Source organism: Mastigoproctus giganteus, chromosome 5, assembly GCF_048544385.1.
Source record: "Mastigoproctus giganteus isolate SK-2022 chromosome 5, ASM4854438v1, whole genome shotgun sequence".
Classification (NCBI taxonomy): domain Eukaryota; kingdom Metazoa; phylum Arthropoda; class Arachnida; order Uropygi; family Thelyphonidae; genus Mastigoproctus; species Mastigoproctus giganteus.
In genome coordinates, this window is record NC_143579.1 from 212,456,229 (window position 1) to 212,476,276 (window position 20,048).

Genomic DNA, 20,048 nt, shown 5'->3' on the forward strand with positions numbered 1-20,048 from the left:
TTCCCAACTAGTAGTTTGCAAAAGTGTTCCAGGGGGTTTGCACTAAAAATTCTGTAACGGCATCTGCTTAGATTTAAATTTTAATAAATTTTTGTAAACAACATAAGTAAATTTTTGTAAACAACAAAATATAACTAATAATAAACAATAATGTAAAATAAAATTAAATATAAAGTAAAGAGTTTCCAATGAAAGAAACCACATCTCCCACAATTCCATATATTGTAATTAGTTTACTAACTTACTGCATATCATGTTAAATAAATATGTTTTTCATACTGAATTTTTTTTAATTCTCAAAAACCATTGTTATGTATAGGTACTTAATAATAATTTTTATTATTATGCACTATTGCTTATAAAAACATAGTACTGGAAATATTTTATAATAAAATCCAGATCTATTATACAATTTCAGAGAATATAAGCTTAGTGGTTCGCAATAAAATTATTATGTTGAAAGGGGTTTGCGATAAAAAAATATTACATTGAAAATGGTTTGCGAGTCAAAAAAAGGTTTGGAGCCACTGCTCTATGCCACTCATTTAGAAAAGTTTAGATTCAATTCCTATTAAAGCCTGGAGAAATTTCATTTGAAGCTGTGTATAGCTCATTTCAAGCAGAGGGGTGTAGGGTTTGTCAGCCTGCATAACATGCAAATCAGCCTTAGAACACACTTCTACAGACATAATATATACTGTATGCCCTATGCAATAGCAAATTTTCATTACAGCTTCTTTCATTCATTTCATTGTAATGGTGTTTGACTAGTCGTTTTCAGAATTTGTTTTGTTAAGACAAACTATTCAAAAGTTGCAGGTCCCAAATCAGACTTTGAATTTCATAGATGTATCTCAAAATACCTATCTGTCTCACCTATCCACTAGTTCATTCCTTCAAATTTGCTGACCAGTGTGAAATAATAGCATTTCATATTGGCCAGTGAATCCTTTCGCTAGCTATGCTAAAACTTAAGCATGTGAGGAGCATTTTAATCCTATTCAATACATGGTACTTATATTTTTAATAGAAAACCAAAGAAAATATTGTTTTCTGAAAAAGATGATACCAGTTACAGTTGGATTAACAGAGTGGTTTTTGAGTGTAAAAGAGATAGAAAGATAAAAGTCAAAATACCCCCCCCCCCATATGCAATTAATTAAAGGATGCAACTCTATGTTCAATCAAATTAACTGAAGCCTGGATATAATTCTTCGACATAACTTCAAAACAATATTAAATGTGGCTTTCCTGTATATATTTATTTCTTGATACTCTTTGTGTCATGGTTTGCAACTGTAAACCAAGAAGAGTGCTCAATGTTGGCAAATGTTGTAATGAATTTTTGCGTAAACTGGAATGAACGGTGCTGAAAGGCAGTTCAAAAGCAAGTAATTAAAACCTTTAGTATTTAGTACAGCAGAAACTACATGGTCTTAGAAATAAATTTACTAATTTGAGGACCATCTTGTCCTCTATGTTTGACAACCAGAAGACTTTTGACTACTTTGATAGTCTTAATAAATGAATAGGTCTCAAGTCACCTTAAAAGCACTACTCTTAAATGATTACAACATCACCAAAACTTACTTAGAGAAGTAAAAGTCTGATGACCATTACACATTTAGAAGAGCAAGATAGTATTCAATCCATTAAACAAGTACATTGTATTACTGTTATTACTATAATTTTGTTTATTTTTTCATTCAAATGAAAACTGCAAGAGCAATGGAATAATGTTATAACCACAAGGGACCATTAAACTGTCATTTAATTCTGAAGGTATCATTACAGTTTGTTTAGTGAACTGGATTTAGAGATTTTGGAATGGGCTGATATATTATTGTAAAAAAAAAAAAAAAAATTTAAATTAAATAAATGGAAATTGTTACTCTCAGAATTTTTTATGATATTAATAATAATAATAATAATAATAAAAGGTCATACCACATCACTTGAAATAATCATCATGGGCTTTTCTTGAAAGGGTTGAATTTTTAAGAAACCTACATGGACTTCAGGCAGCATATAAGACTTGGCAATGCAGACAGGATCATCTCGAGTGACTGGTATTCCCGAATGCCCATTCCAAGTCAGTGAGCTGAATTTCCGGAGCACATCTTTATATAAAAAAAACCAAAAAAAAAAAAAAAAAAAAAAAAAAAAAACATAAAATAAATATATGTCCAGCAATCACACATTTCATAGTGACATTAAGTTAAAAGTCTCTCAGCTTAAACTCTTTTTAATTCACAAACATAAATCTATTTCTATATTGAGAGCAAAATAATAATTTTATGTTGTGGAAAATAAAAGGTATTAATTATCTGATTTATTATTAATTAATTATCTTTGATCAGAAGTATGATTAAAAATAAAAAAAATGCCGATTTACTATGTGGGAGCATCTAATCGTAATTTGGAAGAGATAAATCATTAAATTATCTTTCAATGTTAATGATGAACCTTTATAAAAATAGTTTACTATTTTTATAAAGGTTCATGGATGGGTAAATTAAAAAGAAAAATATTGTTATATCTTCAAAGCTTTGGTGATATGAACACTGTATATCGTGTGTTAATGCAAATTAACGTCATACTAAGGAATGTGAAAAAAATGTTGCATCTGTGACGTTTCTTTAAATTAAAATAAAAAAATTCATGATTTTAATTTGCATTAGCACATGTATAACAACGTTCATTTCAAAGTTCTGCAATATAGGGAGTATGCAAAAGTTATTTTTTATAGGGTAAACACAGATTATTGAATATCCATGCATGATTTTTCAGTGTCATTTTCTTTTAATTTTTGTTAATTTAACAAATTTGAATCTTTGATAGTGAAACATGGGGAAATTAGTTAAATATTAGTTAATAAAAACAGTTTGATGAGTAAAATAAATCTTTATAAACACATGGATCAGCAAAGAAAAATGATAATGATAAAAGTGTTCCTCAATTGGTGAAAATGTTGGGAATAACAGCAAGCAGTTAACACCAGATGCTTTACTTCCATATGTTGAAATAAAAACAGCTTGTTAATGCTTTTGACAATGCGGCACCCCTTTTGAAGGTCATTTCAGTATGCTGTCAACAAATTATGTCTGTACATGTACAGATTATCTTGAAACTCTACAGGAACACAGTGCCATATATTAGCTGTGTTCACAAGTAAGTCTTTATAAATATCATAAATATAAATGTCTTTATATTTAGGATATTTTCAAAAATTGATGTAAAAGAGCTAAAGCTTTCAATGAGAATTGAAAGACTGTAGACTTATAAACCAAAATTGAAGGATACTTCAATTCAGATACGTAGTTGATGAAACAACCAATTAATACACATATAAATGTAGAGGTTTATTATAACAAAAAAAAAAAAAAAAAAAAAAGAAAAAAAGACTATTTTATTTATATACACTCAGTGATCACTGAATTATGCTACATACCTAATGTTGGGCCGTTCATTGTTCACGCAGATAACAGCCTCTGTTCACCTAGGCACTGACTACTGGATCTGCAAGGCTTTCCACAGTGTCGGAATAGATGATGGTTGCATGTCCACACGCTTCACTTCCCATTCCAAAACCTCCCACAGGTTTTGGAATGGGAAGTGATATCAAGAGAATCAAGCGGCACCAAGATTCCCCCCCCCCCGCCAACTCTGCATTTGTATACTCTGTGTTGTAGTACAAACTCTGTAAAGGCCTGAGCTAATGTGAGTTTTAGCACTGGTCTGTGTAGTAGTGCTGGGTTGTGTTGGTCTGTTGTTCCTCTGGCCATTTAGCCACAGGGCCCCTAGTGGGATCCTACATTGTCCATCCTCTGCCCTAGGAAGGCAGGCCAGGTGTAGTAGGGAAAAGAAAGGTTTCTGGCAGAGGCAAACCCTGGATGACACCTGAACTTGCCAGGAAGGGCCCCAGGGAGAAGAAGAAGGAAAAAAAAACCCAACAACAATTCTGTAAAGTGAAAAAGAGCAGGGGGAAACAGATGAAGATAGAGAGGCACCCCTGTGGAAGGTGCCCATTCTCCACAGGGGAGTTATTAAGAGCAGGAAAAGACTGGTGGTAGCAGAGTCCAGGCGAAAAGATTGGGATGGGAGACAGGGATTGTATGGGATTAAAGTCATAGGGCCAGGGTGCCCTATGATGGGGGGGTAGGAGATTGCACTGTGGGCATGCAGTGCTTCCCTGTTAGTAATCCCACACTGGAAAGGCCAGCTAAAGCCAGTGTCAGCAAATCGAGCATAATGACTCAGAAGAGAGAATATGACATCAGCAAGGCAGGGGGAGGTTTCCTGATATGCTGCCTCCACTGCAGTCTAATTTGGGAGAGCCTGTCAGACTCACTCACTCAGCCTAATTGCACATCTGTCATACTTACTTTTTTTTTTTTTTTATATTTTATAATATGTATTTAAGTGGACTAATTTTTAAGTGGGTGTACAATTTTACTGGCACATTATGTGCCATGTTTAATGGCTATTATGTGCCAAGACAAGGTAAAAATAGATTCTGGTAACCTTTTAAATAGGTTACCTGGTCAAATATGGTGGGAATTGCTGATTTGGCTGCAGTGTCAGCCAAATCAGCAATTTTCTCCTTTGAGTTTCTCCAGTTGTAAGAAACTCAAAGAATTGGAATATAAAATGAACTGTTGGTACTAGCAATTACTAATGTGATCCAAGGCCAACTCTATATCATGCAGCTCAGCAATAAATATGCTGCATTCAGGGAGAATCTGCTGGGATATAATGGTGTCCAGAAAGACAGCAGCAGATCTTACATATATTTCCAACTTTAAGCCGTCTGTGTAAACTAGTGTGAAGTAAGAATGTTCAGCTTGGTGTGCCGAATAGAGCTGCAGGTGGACAGTATCTGGCTTTCTCAGTTTTTAAGGGAAAAGTTGTATGCCACCGTAGTTGTTGTTGTTGGCATTGGGCTTAATGACACAAGGGCTATTGAGGCCAAATTGTGTCTGTTTGTTGTTTATTTACAGGCAACATATAGCTATAGATGTTAAATTATATGCTCCTGTACAGGTCAATATATTTTAGGTACATCAAAAGTTCTATGTTTTCTTCATTTCCTATGAAGTGAGATAAATTTGAGAGATGTTCAATGTGGAGATAGATTGAAAAGTGTTAGAGCAGATGATTGAATGTAAAGGACAATCACCAGAAAACGATGGACTGTAAGTTGCATTAGACAGAATGATGAGGTGGGTTTTCTCCCAATAGTAGGAAGAGATGTGTATAATGAGTGTGTCCAATTCTGAGCCTTGCCAATACCACTTCCTCTCTTCTGTTTCATCGGAAGCTAGAGAACTACAGCTTTGGATCTTGTTTTATCTGGTAAAGTTTATTGTTGGTGTGCATGGCAGGTTGGAAATGGGCTGCTTTGTTGATTGGGCAACCTTTTCTACCTTGATGTTAAGTTCTCAGAGTAGCTCTTGGAGACGAATACCAAACAAAAGGATGATTCGCAGTCTGACGGACATTGCCCAAACTTTCCCATTATGGCTCAAAAATAGGATGGGCTGGCAGGGATTTCAGTTTTAAAGCATACTCTAGAGACAACTGCTTACATCAAAGCAATAACGGTTGCCTCTACATAGAGAGGCTTTGGACAGGAAATGTTTGGAATGCTCCAGTAGCAATACGGATAGCCTGATGATGGATAGGGAAAAGTACATTGTTTCTGGCTGATGCATAAACCTGAGGCCATAATCAAGTTTAGATCACACAAGTGCACAGTAGTATCGTGAATTTGTTGCTGATTTTGTTCACTATGCAATTGATGAAGGTGGTGTAGCTGTTAATGAGAAGAATATTCTTGACCAGGTGAGCTTTTGATCCAATTCCTGAGGGTTACATATATTCAAGCCCTTAAAAATCTCTTCCTTAATGATTTGATTGGAAAAAAAAAAAAAAAAATCATTAAGGAAGGTGAGGGTGTTGTGTTGCTCAGTTCTAGCATGAAAGATTCTTAATGTAGATTAAGATTCTTAATTCGCCGGCTATGATCCTAAACATGAGATATGGCATTGATCTATTTGGCCCACAGCTTGGAAGTGTATGGGAAGGAAGAAATAGCAGTCTGTTCTATATCTGCCATGAAGCCCTCTGCAAGAAGCAGATGAGGGGGGGGGGGGCTTCCGATATTGGTTCAGAGAACAAATTCCCCTTGGAAATGGAAATCAGCCTGCTCCATCAAGCAGTCAATCAGATCTAAGAGGTTTTCTTTAGAGGTGTAAGGATAGCCCATGTGAATGGATAGATATGCTCAAATCGGTGCCAAGGCAAGTTAGGGCATTTCCCATATAAACATGCTGTAGCTTCCTGAAGCAGCACGTTTGCCAATGTCAATCAAACTTTTGTATGTCTTTCATTAACTGCTCTTAGTGGAAAAAATGACAGCTACTGCCATTCAGAGCACATATCATAAAATTGAAAATCAAGAAGTTTTTGATGGTAATTATTCTGATAACTTTGTTGTAAGTGTTTTGAACAGCAATATCTCACAATGTTATATGCCATACAGTTTTAATGATAGTAGCTGTCAGCTTTCATTAATTAGGAGCAATCAATGAGGGACACACATCACAATTTTGTTGACATTTGGAAATATGTGGATTTTTGAAAGCTGCTGCAAAGTTTCCAGTGGTCACGTAATAATTTACAATGGCCAGAGCAACAGCACAATATATTTTTATATTTAAAAAGGAAAAAACAGTAACATTACTTATGGAATGATCTGGAACAGCAAATGAAATAAATATGAAATTCAAACAAAAAGAAAATACTGAATTTATTACAAATAAAAAGAAATGCATACTTACGTGCACTCAGTTCTGTTTTCCCATCGGCTGACATAACAATAGCTGTAGTATCTTTGATGTCATCTGCAGTATTACTTTCACTTGTTTTTGTATGAGATGCTGAAAAAATTAAGCCAAAATTTTGTTTTAGGCATTTTGACTAATGAGATTAATATTAAACTTCTGAAACATTGCATATCAGATAGTAAATGAAAAGATGAGTTAATGAAATCTTTAATTATAAGTGCTACTTCTAAACTGTTTCTTTCTCAGCCAGACTACTTTTGTGTACCTTTATTTATTTTCCTCAATCCATTCCTCTAAGCATGTCATAAGTATTAGCTCTTGGTAATGCCATCTTAGGAATGAAGTCCTACATTATACTCAGTTAAATGAAGACAACGAAAGATAGAAACTATGATAGAAAGTTAGAAAGAAACTATGCCACCCACCTAAATGTTTGATGGCCAGCAGCCAATTCAGTTGAATTTTTGCTACACAGATGGGAAAAACACTTAGACAGGCTATCAAAAAAAGGACTTGGATGGGAATCAGAATATTGAAGTGACAGGTTTATAAATGTTAGGAAAGAAAAAAAACATAAAGACATATATACAGGGTGTCTCAAAAATATTGGTACAAACATTTAGGGGAGGTAGGTAACATCTAAAGGAATGTGAATCGCATAGGAACCCATAACCGGAAACGTCATGGGAAAGTAGTAGCAGAGGCACAAGAAGCAGAAATAACACAACACAGTAATTAGCGGCAAACATTTATTTGACATAATATTAACAATGGAGTACGAGATGGATGCCTTTCATGATGTTACAACAGATGCTCGAAGGTTCCACCATGAGATGCGATGCATGCATGACACCGACGCAGCATAGATTGGCAGACACAGTTGAACACACCAGGAGTTTCTTTGACAGTAGCAGCAGCAGCACAGACGAGTCTCGCCACAAGATCCATTTCCGTCTCCACAGGCAATTCATACACGATAGATTTGAGGGCCCCACAGAAAGACATCAAGGCTCGATAAATCAGGTGAGCGTGGGGGCCAGGCAACGAGTCCACCACAGCCAATCCATCGACGCTCAAAACGCCTGTTCAAATGGTCAAGAACACACCTTCCATAATGGGCAGGCGTCCTGTCATGTTGAAACCAAATGTTGCGTCTCACATTTGCTGGAACATCGTCAAGTAACCCTGGTAGAACTTGTTCAAGAAAGATCCGATATTTAGTGGAGTTCATGCGGGATGGTAACAGGTATGTGCCAACTAGGCAGTCACCGACTGCTTAGTCAGTGAATAATCAGCACACAATGCTCATGTGCTGATTATTCAATCAGCAAATGAGCATTGTGCTGATTGAATAAGCCTTCCCGAGTGAAATAAGCCTCATCCGTGAACAAAACATAGGCTGGAAAATTCAAGTCTTGAACACTTTCTTGGAGAAACCACTGCGCAAAAGCCACATGTGCAGGATGATCTTGGTTTGTTTGTTGTTTGGTTTTTAGGAGCATTAGCAACTAAGGCCATATTGTTCCGGGATATGTGGTGGTCATTCCCTGACCTTTCCGCATCCTCCGTATTTGGTGGTGACGGGCTCGAATCCAGGTTTAATCAAGAAGTGTGTGCTATGCACTTCTGCTCTTTCCCACCTGGCTATGGAGGTGCCTAGGTGATCTTGGGGGGAGCAGTAACTGAACCCTTTGGAGATGAAAGGGGTGTAAGGAATCGTCGTGCCAGACACGCTGTACACTGCAACGAGGCACTCCTAAGGCAGAGGCAATGGCACATGTACTGGTAGTAGGATTATTCTGGATGGCATTCAACATACTTTCTTCCATGGCGGGAGTTTGCGTTGAACGTCGTCTGCCCACACTACTCCTGTTACCTCTAGATGACCCATAACCGCACAAATTTTGATGCACACATGCAAACAAGTGGTGGTCTGGTACATGTCTGTCTGGGAAGTGTTCTCCATAAATTCATTGAGCGGGTCATCCATTGCCCTCTGCTAATCCATACACTAGGTGCATGTCTGCCAGCTCACAGTTCGTATATCGATGCATGCACTTCGTGCGGCGACTACTGCTTGAATGAGTAAACTAGAAATTTTCCCTCTCGCAAACTGATGAACAGCGCCGTCTACCGACTTATGGTGACGTTCTTGGTTATGGGTTCCTATGCGATTCACATTACTTTAGATGTTACCTACCTCCCCTAAACGTTTGTACCAATATTTTTCAGACACCCTGTATATATATATTTTTTACTCTAATGTTTATCACAGGATGTTGCAGTATACACTTGGAATGTCAGAAGTATTCAATACAAAGAATTTAAAATCACATTAACCCTTCTTTTTTTTTTTTTTTTGCAAGTGGTATCCTTGTTATTTAAACATTTCTAGAATTTTGCTTTGATATTAGCTTACTGAAGAAGGATTGGCTTGATCTGTCTAGTGATGAAATATCCTTAACAAACTTTAACCACTATACTCTTAGAGTAGCTAAAAAGACACTAACACATGTAACAAAAGAAAATAAATAACATGTAATAAAATTAAATAAGTACCTCAATTCCTAAGCAGAGCTAAAATAGAGTGCCAGGAATTTATCACCAGCATATATATCTCATGCAGTATGAAAAATCATAAGACCTCACAATTACAACAATCAGCTATAAAAGCATTGCTAATAAGTGTCCAGAAAGCTAGCATATAAACAGAAAGCATTAAAGCTTATCTTGTACCAGAATCCTCTAGTGTGAATATTACACCAACCTATGTAAGTAAAATATTCATGGAAACAACAATTTTTATATTTTCTGGTGTGTTAGCATATATGTATATTGCCCTTCACCATGCCCATCTGCATGTAATAACTCAATTCCTAGTGGATGGATTTTCATGAAATTTTATATTTGAACCTTTTAGAAAGATTTAACAAGCCATCCCAAATTTGACTAAAACTGAAGCAACAGAAATTATGTAATTATTATTTATTTGTCCAGCATCCGTGTGCATGTAATAATCCCTCTCCCAGCAGATGAATTTTCATGAAATTTTACATTTAATTTAGAGTTATTATTTAGGATATTAAGAGTAGGAGACCGACAGAATTACTGAACAAGTACAGGTCAATGTTGAAAAAAAGCCATGACTTAGGGTTGAATTTGAAAGTGTCTGCAATTCTACCCAAACACGATAGGAGGGAGTATATGATGAGAGCCTTGTTGATCAATTCAGCCCTGGAGAGATTGTGCAAGGCTCAAGGGGTAGAATTTTTCTCAGCCTGGTCTGTGCTTGTTAACAGGAGAGTGCTTCTACAGAGATGGGATACACTTAAATAGAAAGGGTGCAAGAATATTTGCTGATGCTATAGAGGCAGAGTTAGGTGGGTCGGAAAACTGCTAGCTTAGGGGGGATACACGGACTAATAGATTAACAGTAGCCGCTGGCAGAGGTGAAAGTGATTCTTCCACTGCTTCTATTGAAATTCAATTCGGCAGCAGCCTGGAAAGCAAGGCAATGGGAATTTCCTGGTCTGCTGGGAGTCATTGTGGAATAAGTAAATACATGGGCTGTGTTAAGGTAACTAAGAGTAGAAACAGGTGCATATATACTTGCATGTATGCAAGTATATAATGCTAGGAGTATAGTTAATAAATTTGATGAGCTTGAAGTGCTAGTCAAGACATCAAAGGCAAATACTGTTGGGATATCAGAGATGTGGTGTCACACAGACATAAGCAGTGCAGAATTGGAATTTTGGGGAGTACAATGTGTACAGAAAGGATATACAGATTATGCTATTAGTTAAGAAAGACAAAATCTAAGGAAGTGCATCCAATTGATGTCGGTGAAAAAATTAACCCAAAATTTTGTTTTAGGCATTTTGACTAATGAGATTAATATTAAACTTCTGAAACATTGCATATCAGATAGTAAATGAAAAGATGAGTTAATGAGTTGAGTCTGGTGTGACATAAGCACTGGGAAAGGAAAAATGAGAGTAGGCGTGTGTTATAGGCCTAATGAATGTCATGAGTATAAAGAGCAATTGTGCAGAGAAATAGAGTGGGCCAGTAAATCAGAATGTATTATAATAGGGGATTTTAACTCTCTAGATATTGACTGGAATTTGTGGGTTGGTCACTCACATGCTAGCAAGGCTTTCGTGGATTTATTAGATGATTGTTTTCTACAGCAGCATGTTCGGGAGGCATATAGAGGGAGTAATACCCTTGATCTGATTATCAGTAGTGATCCTTCATGCATTAAGAAATATTGTAGATGCACTAAAAAATATTGTTCAAGATTTAGGCCTAAATGGATGTCAGATGAACTAATTAGACATGTGGCAGAGAAGAAAAATGCAGGGGATACATATAAATTAACACGTGACACAGAAGCCTATGATAGATATAAGCTAGTCTGTAACCAAGTCACAAAGGTTAGACATGCAAAGGCAGATTACGAGAAATCTTTGACAAAGGATGGCAAAGAAAAACAGCAAAGAGTTCTTTACTTATGTAAACTCTAGAAGGAAAGGGATGAATTAGATTGGTCCACTTGATATCGATGGTTCAACTGTTGATGATCCTGCTCATGTAGCTAACAAACTAAATGAATATTTTGCATCTGCATTCACACATGAGGAATTATAAAGGGTAGGGAATACCAGATGTGTATTAAACTTTGGCAGTAAGCTAGATATTCTTGTAATAAATGAAAGTATAGTGGAGGAAAAATTGCTGAGGATAAACATAAAGATACCTGGAGTGGATGGAATCTATCCAGTTATATTAAAGGAGGCAGAAAAGGAAGTAAGCAAACCTTTAGCCATAATTATGAGAGATTCCTTGGACTCAGGGGAGGTACCCATGGACTGGAGATGTGCAAATGTAACCCCAATCCACAAAGGAGGATCAAAGGAAGACACAGGTAATTACAGACCTGTTAGTTTAACTTCTGTTCCAGGGAAATTAATGGAGGCATTGGTTAAAGAAGCACTGCAGGATCATCTAGACAAGACTTTTTTTTTTTTTTTTTTGATTTGGTAGTTGTTGGCACATCGGCTTCTGTGGCCATAATGCACCTCCCAAGGTTTTTGCAGTACTTTGATCCAAGCCCGAGGCGGGAATCGAACCCGCGACCTTTGGGTTGCCGGGCAGGTACTTTACCCACTCGGCTAGCCCGGTCGGCTAGACAAGACTTGAGTTATAGCTCAGACACAGCATGGGTTTGTTAAGGGGAAGTCTTGTCTGACCAATTTGATTGGATACTATGATGTAGTCACAAAGGAACTGGATGCAAAGAATAATTTTGATATCATATATTTGGATCTTAGAAAGACTTTTGATATTGTTGCACACGGAAGACTGCTACGCAAACTGGAGCAGTGGGGCATTGGAGACAAATTGCTGCTATGGATAAAGGGATGGTTGAATGGGAGATGACAGAGAGTGGTAATCAATGGACACTGCTCTTTATGGACTAAAATTTTATTAGTCCCACAGGGTTCAGTGTTGGGTCCATCATTGTTTTCTGTATTCATTAATGATATTGATGATGGTATATCAGGCTTAATGTTCAAGTTTGCAGCAATACAAAAGCTGGCAGGGTTGTTAAAGGACACTACTGACTTCCCTTTATAACAAACCCATCCTGCTGCAACAGGATCTGGAAAGGTTGAGCAGATGAGCTGAGAGGTGGTAAATGAAGTTTAACATTGACAAATGTAAAGTACTACATATGGGAAACAGCAACCCCAGAGCAACGTATCAACTTTGTGGTACTACACTGACAGTGGTAGAGAATGAAAAGGACCTGGGGGTAATTGTGCAGGCAGATATGAAGTTTTCTGAGCAGTGCAGACGGTGTGCAAGAGTAGCTCATGATGCCGTGTCAATGATATACAGGAATTTTGCGAGTAGGGAAAAGAATGTGATTATCCCTTTGTATAAGGCAATGGTCAGGCCACACCTAGAGTACTGTATACAGGTCTGGAGGCATCATTTTAAGAAGGATGTAGAGCTGTTGGAACGAGTACAGAGAAGGGCAACAAGATTAGTGAATGGAACAAAGGCTTAAGTTTTGCAAATTACAGTGTCTGGAGACTAGGCACCTGTGAGGTGATCTGATTGACATGTATAATACCTTGAATGGTTTGAGCATGTTCAATGTTGATGGGATTCTTCCTCTTGCTCAGAATAATCGCCTGAGAGGGCATAAATTCAAATTGATGAAAAACAGTAGTAGGATAGATGTACGAAAGTTTGCCTTTAGCCAGCGGGTGGTTGATTGCTGGAACAATCTTCCATCTGTCGTAGAAGTTGATAGCTTAAACAGATTCAAGGCAGAACTAGACAAACATTTGGAGCGAGTGGATGGGTGAAATGAGAAGGAGGTGTGTGTGTGCTTGGCTGATAAGCTTGCTTTCTTGCATCATGTGCCCTTGCTAATGCTAATTTATATCTTTCAGAACGATTTGTCAAGTCTTCCCAAATTTCATTAAAATCAGAACAATAGAAATCTGGCATTTATTATTACTGTTTTTTTTTTTTTTTTTTGTTTTTTTTTCCTTTCTTACATGCCACATTGGCTATCTATCTACATACTGTATATTGTAGCTGAGGCACCAAATATTACATTTCTTACCATGCACTCATTGAAGGAATGAATGGACAATATGGATATGCTGAAACAAAATGTTTTCAGTTAGCACAGTAAAGTCATTGCTTTTTTGCTTTTTTTTTTTTTTTGAGATAATAATAATAATAATACAGCACATCCACAGTTTAGTTCTATAATCTGACTTGGAAATCAAAAATACTTCTGAAAAACTACAGTTATTTAACCCTCTGACACAAAAAAAAATAAAAATGAATATGTATATATTCATTTTTCAGACTTCCATCCCTTGTGGTGGAGGTTGATAGCCTAAATAAGTTTAAGGCTCAGCTGGACAGGTATTTTGAACGAACAGAGGGGTGAAGTGGAAGTGGGTTTTTTTTTTTTTTTTTGTTTTTTGGCTGATGCTGCATAAGCTTGCTTTCTTGCATCAAATGCCTCTACTAATGCTAATGCTAATATATATATTCTGATCGTGCTGAAACCTTCAGTACCTTTTCAGTGACTGTTGACACAGTCATGGTCAAAAACTCTGTGGGGAGATGGTAGCTTACCTTATTTTCTACACTGCAGCTGATCATTTGTGGCAGTAGTACTCACTACTTCCTGCTGCGATGGTAGAGAAATATAAACCCAGAGGGGGTTTTATTTCTTAGTTGTAGCAGTGAAATGCTAAATTTTAGCATTATAAAATGTCAGAGGTTGAGTATGCTGCTTGTTTTATTTGAAAGTTATTGTTTTGGGAAAGTGATTAGAAGAGTGATAAAAATGACAAAAATACTGCTTGCTTTTTTTTTTTTCCATAACTACAAAATGTGGCTATTTATTTTTAAAACAGTCACAACATTAATGACTAGGAGAAAAAATAATTCAATCGGAAATATTTGCAATGTAACATGAATGGTGGCATGTGAAAATTGGTATGCACAATTTAAAATTCAGTGAAAAATATTCAAAATTTTCATCATTTTAAGATGGAGTAGATTAAGATATGAATGAAGAATGGTGAATAAAATGCACAACACACAAATCTGTTAGAGTCTTAACATGTAATGATGAAAGATAAACTAACCAGTCTCAACTTCCACTTCTCTGTCCTGTACAAACTCCTTTGGGCCAATCTCATCATTATGACGTCTACTGGACTTCGTTTTTGGAAGGTTTTCTTTCAAGGTTTGTTTTTTCTTATATATTTTTCTGGAAAATTCTGCTAAAAGTAATCAGAACTTCTCATTTTACATATATAAACTTTTTCTCTGGTTAAATCTAGAAAAGGTGAAAAATTAAATAATAAACACAAGAAATGAAAGAATTAATCATCAAATGGATTATGAAATAAGAATCTAATTAAATGTTTGTTTTTTTAACATTTAATTTCAAGATTAGATTTGAAACAAAAAAAAAAAAAAAAAAAAAACACAACTGCCAGTAGTAGCATTTACTTTGTTTTGATAATTTACATGGTTACCACCTGTGATGTTTGCTAAAGTAGAACCCTTTCATGTTTCCAACGTCAATCCAAGCCAATGAACACATGGCTCTGGCCAGAGCCAACATGAAAGCCCATGATATTCAGTATAGCTTAAATAATTTCTGCATTAGGATTTTTATTTTATTTAATTTATACAAGATCATCCAAATGAAAATTGCAAGACCATCATAAAATGCATATTGTGCAAAATCTGATGATAATCTTGTGTCAGCTTATTGGAACCACTGAGTGCACAATCTGCTGCTGGCATCATCTGGAAACAGTCAATTTTCAAGATAGCAGCACCCTTGCAGTCATGAAACAAGGTAGAAATGCGATTGGTAATCTCATTTTTGAATGCAGAAGGAATAAAATCTGTTGAAATATATCGCAGAACGTTGGATCAATATTATGAAGTATACAGTGCTATGACACTAGAAGAATTCATACAAGGAAATTGCCACATTACTATTAAAGAAGTTGCCATGGCATGCAATATTAGTGTTGGCTCAGCACATACTATTATTAGCAGGAGTTGAACTTTTGAAAATTATGTAATGAATTCCTCAGCACTTAATGGTCAGAACTGAAAGAGTAACAACTTAATCTGAATTCCTTATTTGGATAGTATGCACGCAATGGAGATTTGTTCTAAGAATACATAGTGACTAGACACTATTACCCACCAGAAAGAAAATGTGCAAGTTCAGAGAGGGGTGTTCACATAAGCTCATCATCAAAAAAAAAAAGTCTGTATCCAAGTATCAACTAGAAAAGTGTTATTCATTGCATTCTGGGATCATAAAACAGTGAGCCTGGAACATCTGAAGACAGAGGAGAAACAGAGATGTGTGGCAAATACTGTGAAGAGCTTCTGAACCAATTAAATCTGGAAATTTGAAACAAACACCTTGTTTTACTGTTCTCACACTGGCATTCCACATTGAATCAGACACAAGAGATGAAGTTTGCAGATTACCCCACTTGCCACATCCACCAGATATAGCTACATGTGATTATCACTTTTATTGGCCACTAAAATGCTAAAAGGAAGCCACTTCTTGTCAAATAGAAGTCAGGATGGACCTCTTTTATGTGAAATACTGTGATACATCACTTTGCATTAAAATTACCTTCCTAAGTTTTATTGCAAAATCTTGTATTATGTTTAACTGAAAACAGTGCCCAGCCTGCTTGATCATTCTTGCCTTATGGAAGACCTAGTTTTTTTTATTTTTATTTATTCAGTTTAGAATTTACTTTTACTGAATTTTCAGTTTTGAGGAACTTCTTTCAGCTCTCACTTTGGTCACAGCCCAGCAGTTCTGACATGAAGAAATAAGATGGCCCAATGCATATCTTTAAGAATGCAATGTCATTTTTTAGCTTGTCATTAATCATCAATAGAGCTCTCATTCATTTGTATTTGATCAGGAAAAAAAAAAAAAAAAAAAGCTGTACTGTAATAAAATACCTTATGCAGGACTGTTTATATGTACAGATGCGTGTCACTCAGGGATGCTTGTATTCCTCTACGCAACAAAGAACAAAAAGATATTTTATTGTAAAGCCCCAGCATGAGCCCCATCCTGAAAGCACAAGGTGTGGTGCAGTTCCACCTGTTGCACATGCCTAACACTAGTTCTAGCTATAGCAAAGTTTCTGGTGAGTGCATATAACTAACAACTGCCAAGCCTAGGCATCAAATCCAGCCTGATGGGTACAAACATGATCAATGCATTAACTGTCAAAGCAGCTGCTTACAATCCAGGGACCTCAACCACAAATGACAAAGCTGCAGACTTCAAGGTTCTCCTGTACTGTGTTGGCTATTAAAAATACACTGCCCTACTATTAATATCCAGACACCTGCATATCTATAAATAACTTTTATTTACAAGAAATAACTACTAATGTGTGCTGGAACCTTTAGCCTCTGTTCAGCCACTAGTCTCTGTGGAACACTTCAACAATTTTGTAAAAATGTCCTATTATTTGGCTTTCAAAGCAGCAACCAGTTCAGCTTTGTTTTTTTGGACAGTTTCCTCTCACATGCACCCAATGATCCAATTCATCCTAGAGGTTCTACATAGGACTGAGGTCAGGATTCTGGGATGGCAAGTCCAACTTTTTGATGCTCATGTCCTGAAAGCAGTCCATCAAACATGAGCAGTATGACAAAGAGCACTGTCCTATTAATACAGGTATGGGCATGCCACAACATAGGTAATGCATTATTGATCAGGACACCTAGACAGACCTCGCCATTTGTGGTGTTGTCCAAAACAGCCAAAGGTTCCAGGCCAAACTAGTAGACCATGTACTATGACATCACTCAAAGCACAGCCTTCCATTGGGCTACAGTCCAAGAATGGCAGACCTTTCAACAAGCTAGATGGCATCTGGCATTAATTGGGGTGATTACTGGCTTGTGGATGGCTGTAAGACTGTGGTAACCCATTTCACGCAGCATTCTGTGCATTGTTAGAGTACTGGTGCTGACAAGTGTCCTAATCATATCACTGAGGGTATGTGTGTGTGTGCTGGACAAAGTTGACCTGTGTTCTAAGTGGATGATCCTTTGCAGGCCCCTCCTGTTATGTTCCATCAGCTTTGGAGGTTTTTGGGTCATGTCTTGATGGATTTAGTATCAATATGCAGATCACATCACCAACCATCGACCTAGAGATCTTCAGTACCATCGAAATATCATTCATATACATATTGATTGCTTATGTAGCACTCTCTATTATCATTCCATATTGGAAGTCTCTTAACTCTTTTGAATGCAGCAACTTGTAAGCAGGTGCTGGAGACTAGGCACCTGCGAGGTAATCTGATTGAGGTGTATAAGGCCTTGAATGGGTTGAGCACGCTGAATTCTGATGAGATTCTTCCACTTGTTCAGATTTCAAACCTAAGGGGGCATAAATTCAAATTGAGGAAGGACAGATGTAAAATAGATGTGCGTAAATTTGCCTTTAGCCAGCAGGTGCTTAATTACTTAAGCAATTAAGCACCTGCTTACCAAGAGAGGCTTAAGTTCTGCAATTTGCAGAACTTAAGTCTCTCTTGGTAAGAGGATCCCTTCATTCACCTCACCAATCTTCTCTGTACATGCACAAGCAAATCTACATCCTTCCTAAAATGAGGCCTCCAGACCTATACGCAGTACTCAAGGTGTGGCCTGACCTGACCATTGCGTTATACGGAGGGACAATCACCTCCTTTTCCCTGCTAGGAAAATTCACGTATATCATTGACAAATCCCCATGACCAGCTCTGGCAGCCTGTCTGCATTGCTCAGAAAACTTCATATCTGACTGCACAGTTACTCCAAGGTCTTTTTCATTTTCTACCACCCTAAGTGTAGTACCACACAGTTGGTACATTCTTCTGGTGTTACTTCTACCCATATGCAGTGCAGTACTTTGCATTTGTCAATGTTAAACTTCACTTGCCACTTCTCGGCCCATCTTCCCAAATTTTCTAGCACACTGCCATTACTGTCATTAACAACCCTGCCAACCTTTGAATCATCTGCAAACTTCGACACTAAGCCTGATATACCTTCATCAATATCATTGATAAATATACAAAACAACAGTGGACCAACACCGAACCCTATGGGACTCCACTAATAATATTAGTCCACAAAAAGCAGCACCCATTGATTACGACCCTTTGTCTTCTCCCACTCAACCATCCTTTTATCCATTGTAGCAACTTACCCTTAATACCATTCTGCTCCAATTTGTACAGTATTCTTCCAAGCGCAAGTGTCAAAAGCTTTCCTAAAATCCAAGTATATGATATCAAAATTATTTTTTGCATCCAGTTCCTTTGTAACCACATATATAAAATCTAATCAAATTTGTCAGACATGATTTTCCTTTAACAAATCCATGCTGTGTCTGAATTATTGCTGCAGACTTGTCTAGATGATCTTGCAATGCATCTTTAACCAGACTCCATTATTTTACCCACAACAGAAATTAAACTAACTGGTCTATAATTACTCCTGTCACCCTTCGATCCCCCTTTGTGAATTGGGGATACATTTGCACATCTCCAGTCGGTGGGGACCTCCCCTGAGTCCAAGATGCTCTCATAATTATGGCTAAGGGTTTGCTTACTTCCTTTGCGCCGGCTCCTTTAATAACTGGATAGATCCCATCCACACCAGGTGCCTTTCTTATGTTTAACTTCAACAATTTCTCCTCCACTTTGCTCTCAGTTATTAGAAAATCATTAAGCACCCTGCTACAATTTGATAACCTTCTGGCATTTTCAATCCTTAATAACTCCTCATCTGTGAATGTAGATGGAAAATACTCATTCAGTTTGTTTGTTATCTGAGCAGGATCATCAACAGTCCAACCATTGATATCAAGTGGACCAATCTGATACATCCCCTTCCTTTTAGAGTTTATATAAGTAAAGAAATCCTTGCTGTTTTTCTTAGCATCCTTTGCCAAAGATTTCTCATAATCTGCCTTTGCCTGCCTAACCTCCTTTGTGACTTGATTACAGACGACTAGCTTATATCTGCCATAGGCTTCTGTGTCGCATGATAATATATATGCATCCCATGCATTTTTCTTCTCTGCCACGAGTCTCATTAGTTCATTTCACAACCATTTAGGCCTAAACCTTGAACAATATTTCTTAATAGGTATGAAACGTTAGTAACTTCCACGATTAATTCCTTGAATGCTTACCACTTAGAATTTGTTGTTGGTAACATCATCAATTGATCCTACTGTACAGAATTTAAAAACTGTCTGTGACCACTGTAGTCACCTTTACGGAAGCAAAAACCGTTTCCTTTACCCCTAATGGTAAATTATATCTTTAAGAAAATCCCACATCAGTACACTGTGATCACTGCCACCTAGTGGTTCCTTTATCTGAAAATTCTTAATACACGAATGATCACTGCTGATAACCAGATCAAGAGTATTACCCTCCCTGGTTGCCTCTCGAACATGCTGCTTCAGAAAACAATCATCCAATAAATCCACAAAAGCCTTACATATTACCTTATGCAATTAATATTAATATTAGAACTTATAAAAAAACTTGTACAGAAGTTTGAAATAGATCTTAG

General features: G+C 37.0%; 1 protein-coding gene across 1 annotated transcript in view; it reads right to left on the reverse strand.

Annotated features, from left to right (window-relative positions):
* LOC150086082 (uncharacterized) overlaps nucleotides 1–20,048 on the reverse strand; it is a 193,498-nt gene that overhangs the window by 23,944 nt on the left and 149,506 nt on the right. The window contains exons 16-18 of the mRNA XM_090374790.1: nucleotides 14,540–14,677; nucleotides 6,843–6,941; nucleotides 1,948–2,120 (exon numbers count right to left, since the gene is read on the reverse strand). Of these exons, the coding sequence (XP_090230916.1) occupies nucleotides 1,948–2,120; nucleotides 6,843–6,941; nucleotides 14,540–14,677 (410 nt within the window). The remainder of the gene's footprint in view (nucleotides 1–1,947; nucleotides 2,121–6,842; nucleotides 6,942–14,539; nucleotides 14,678–20,048) is intronic.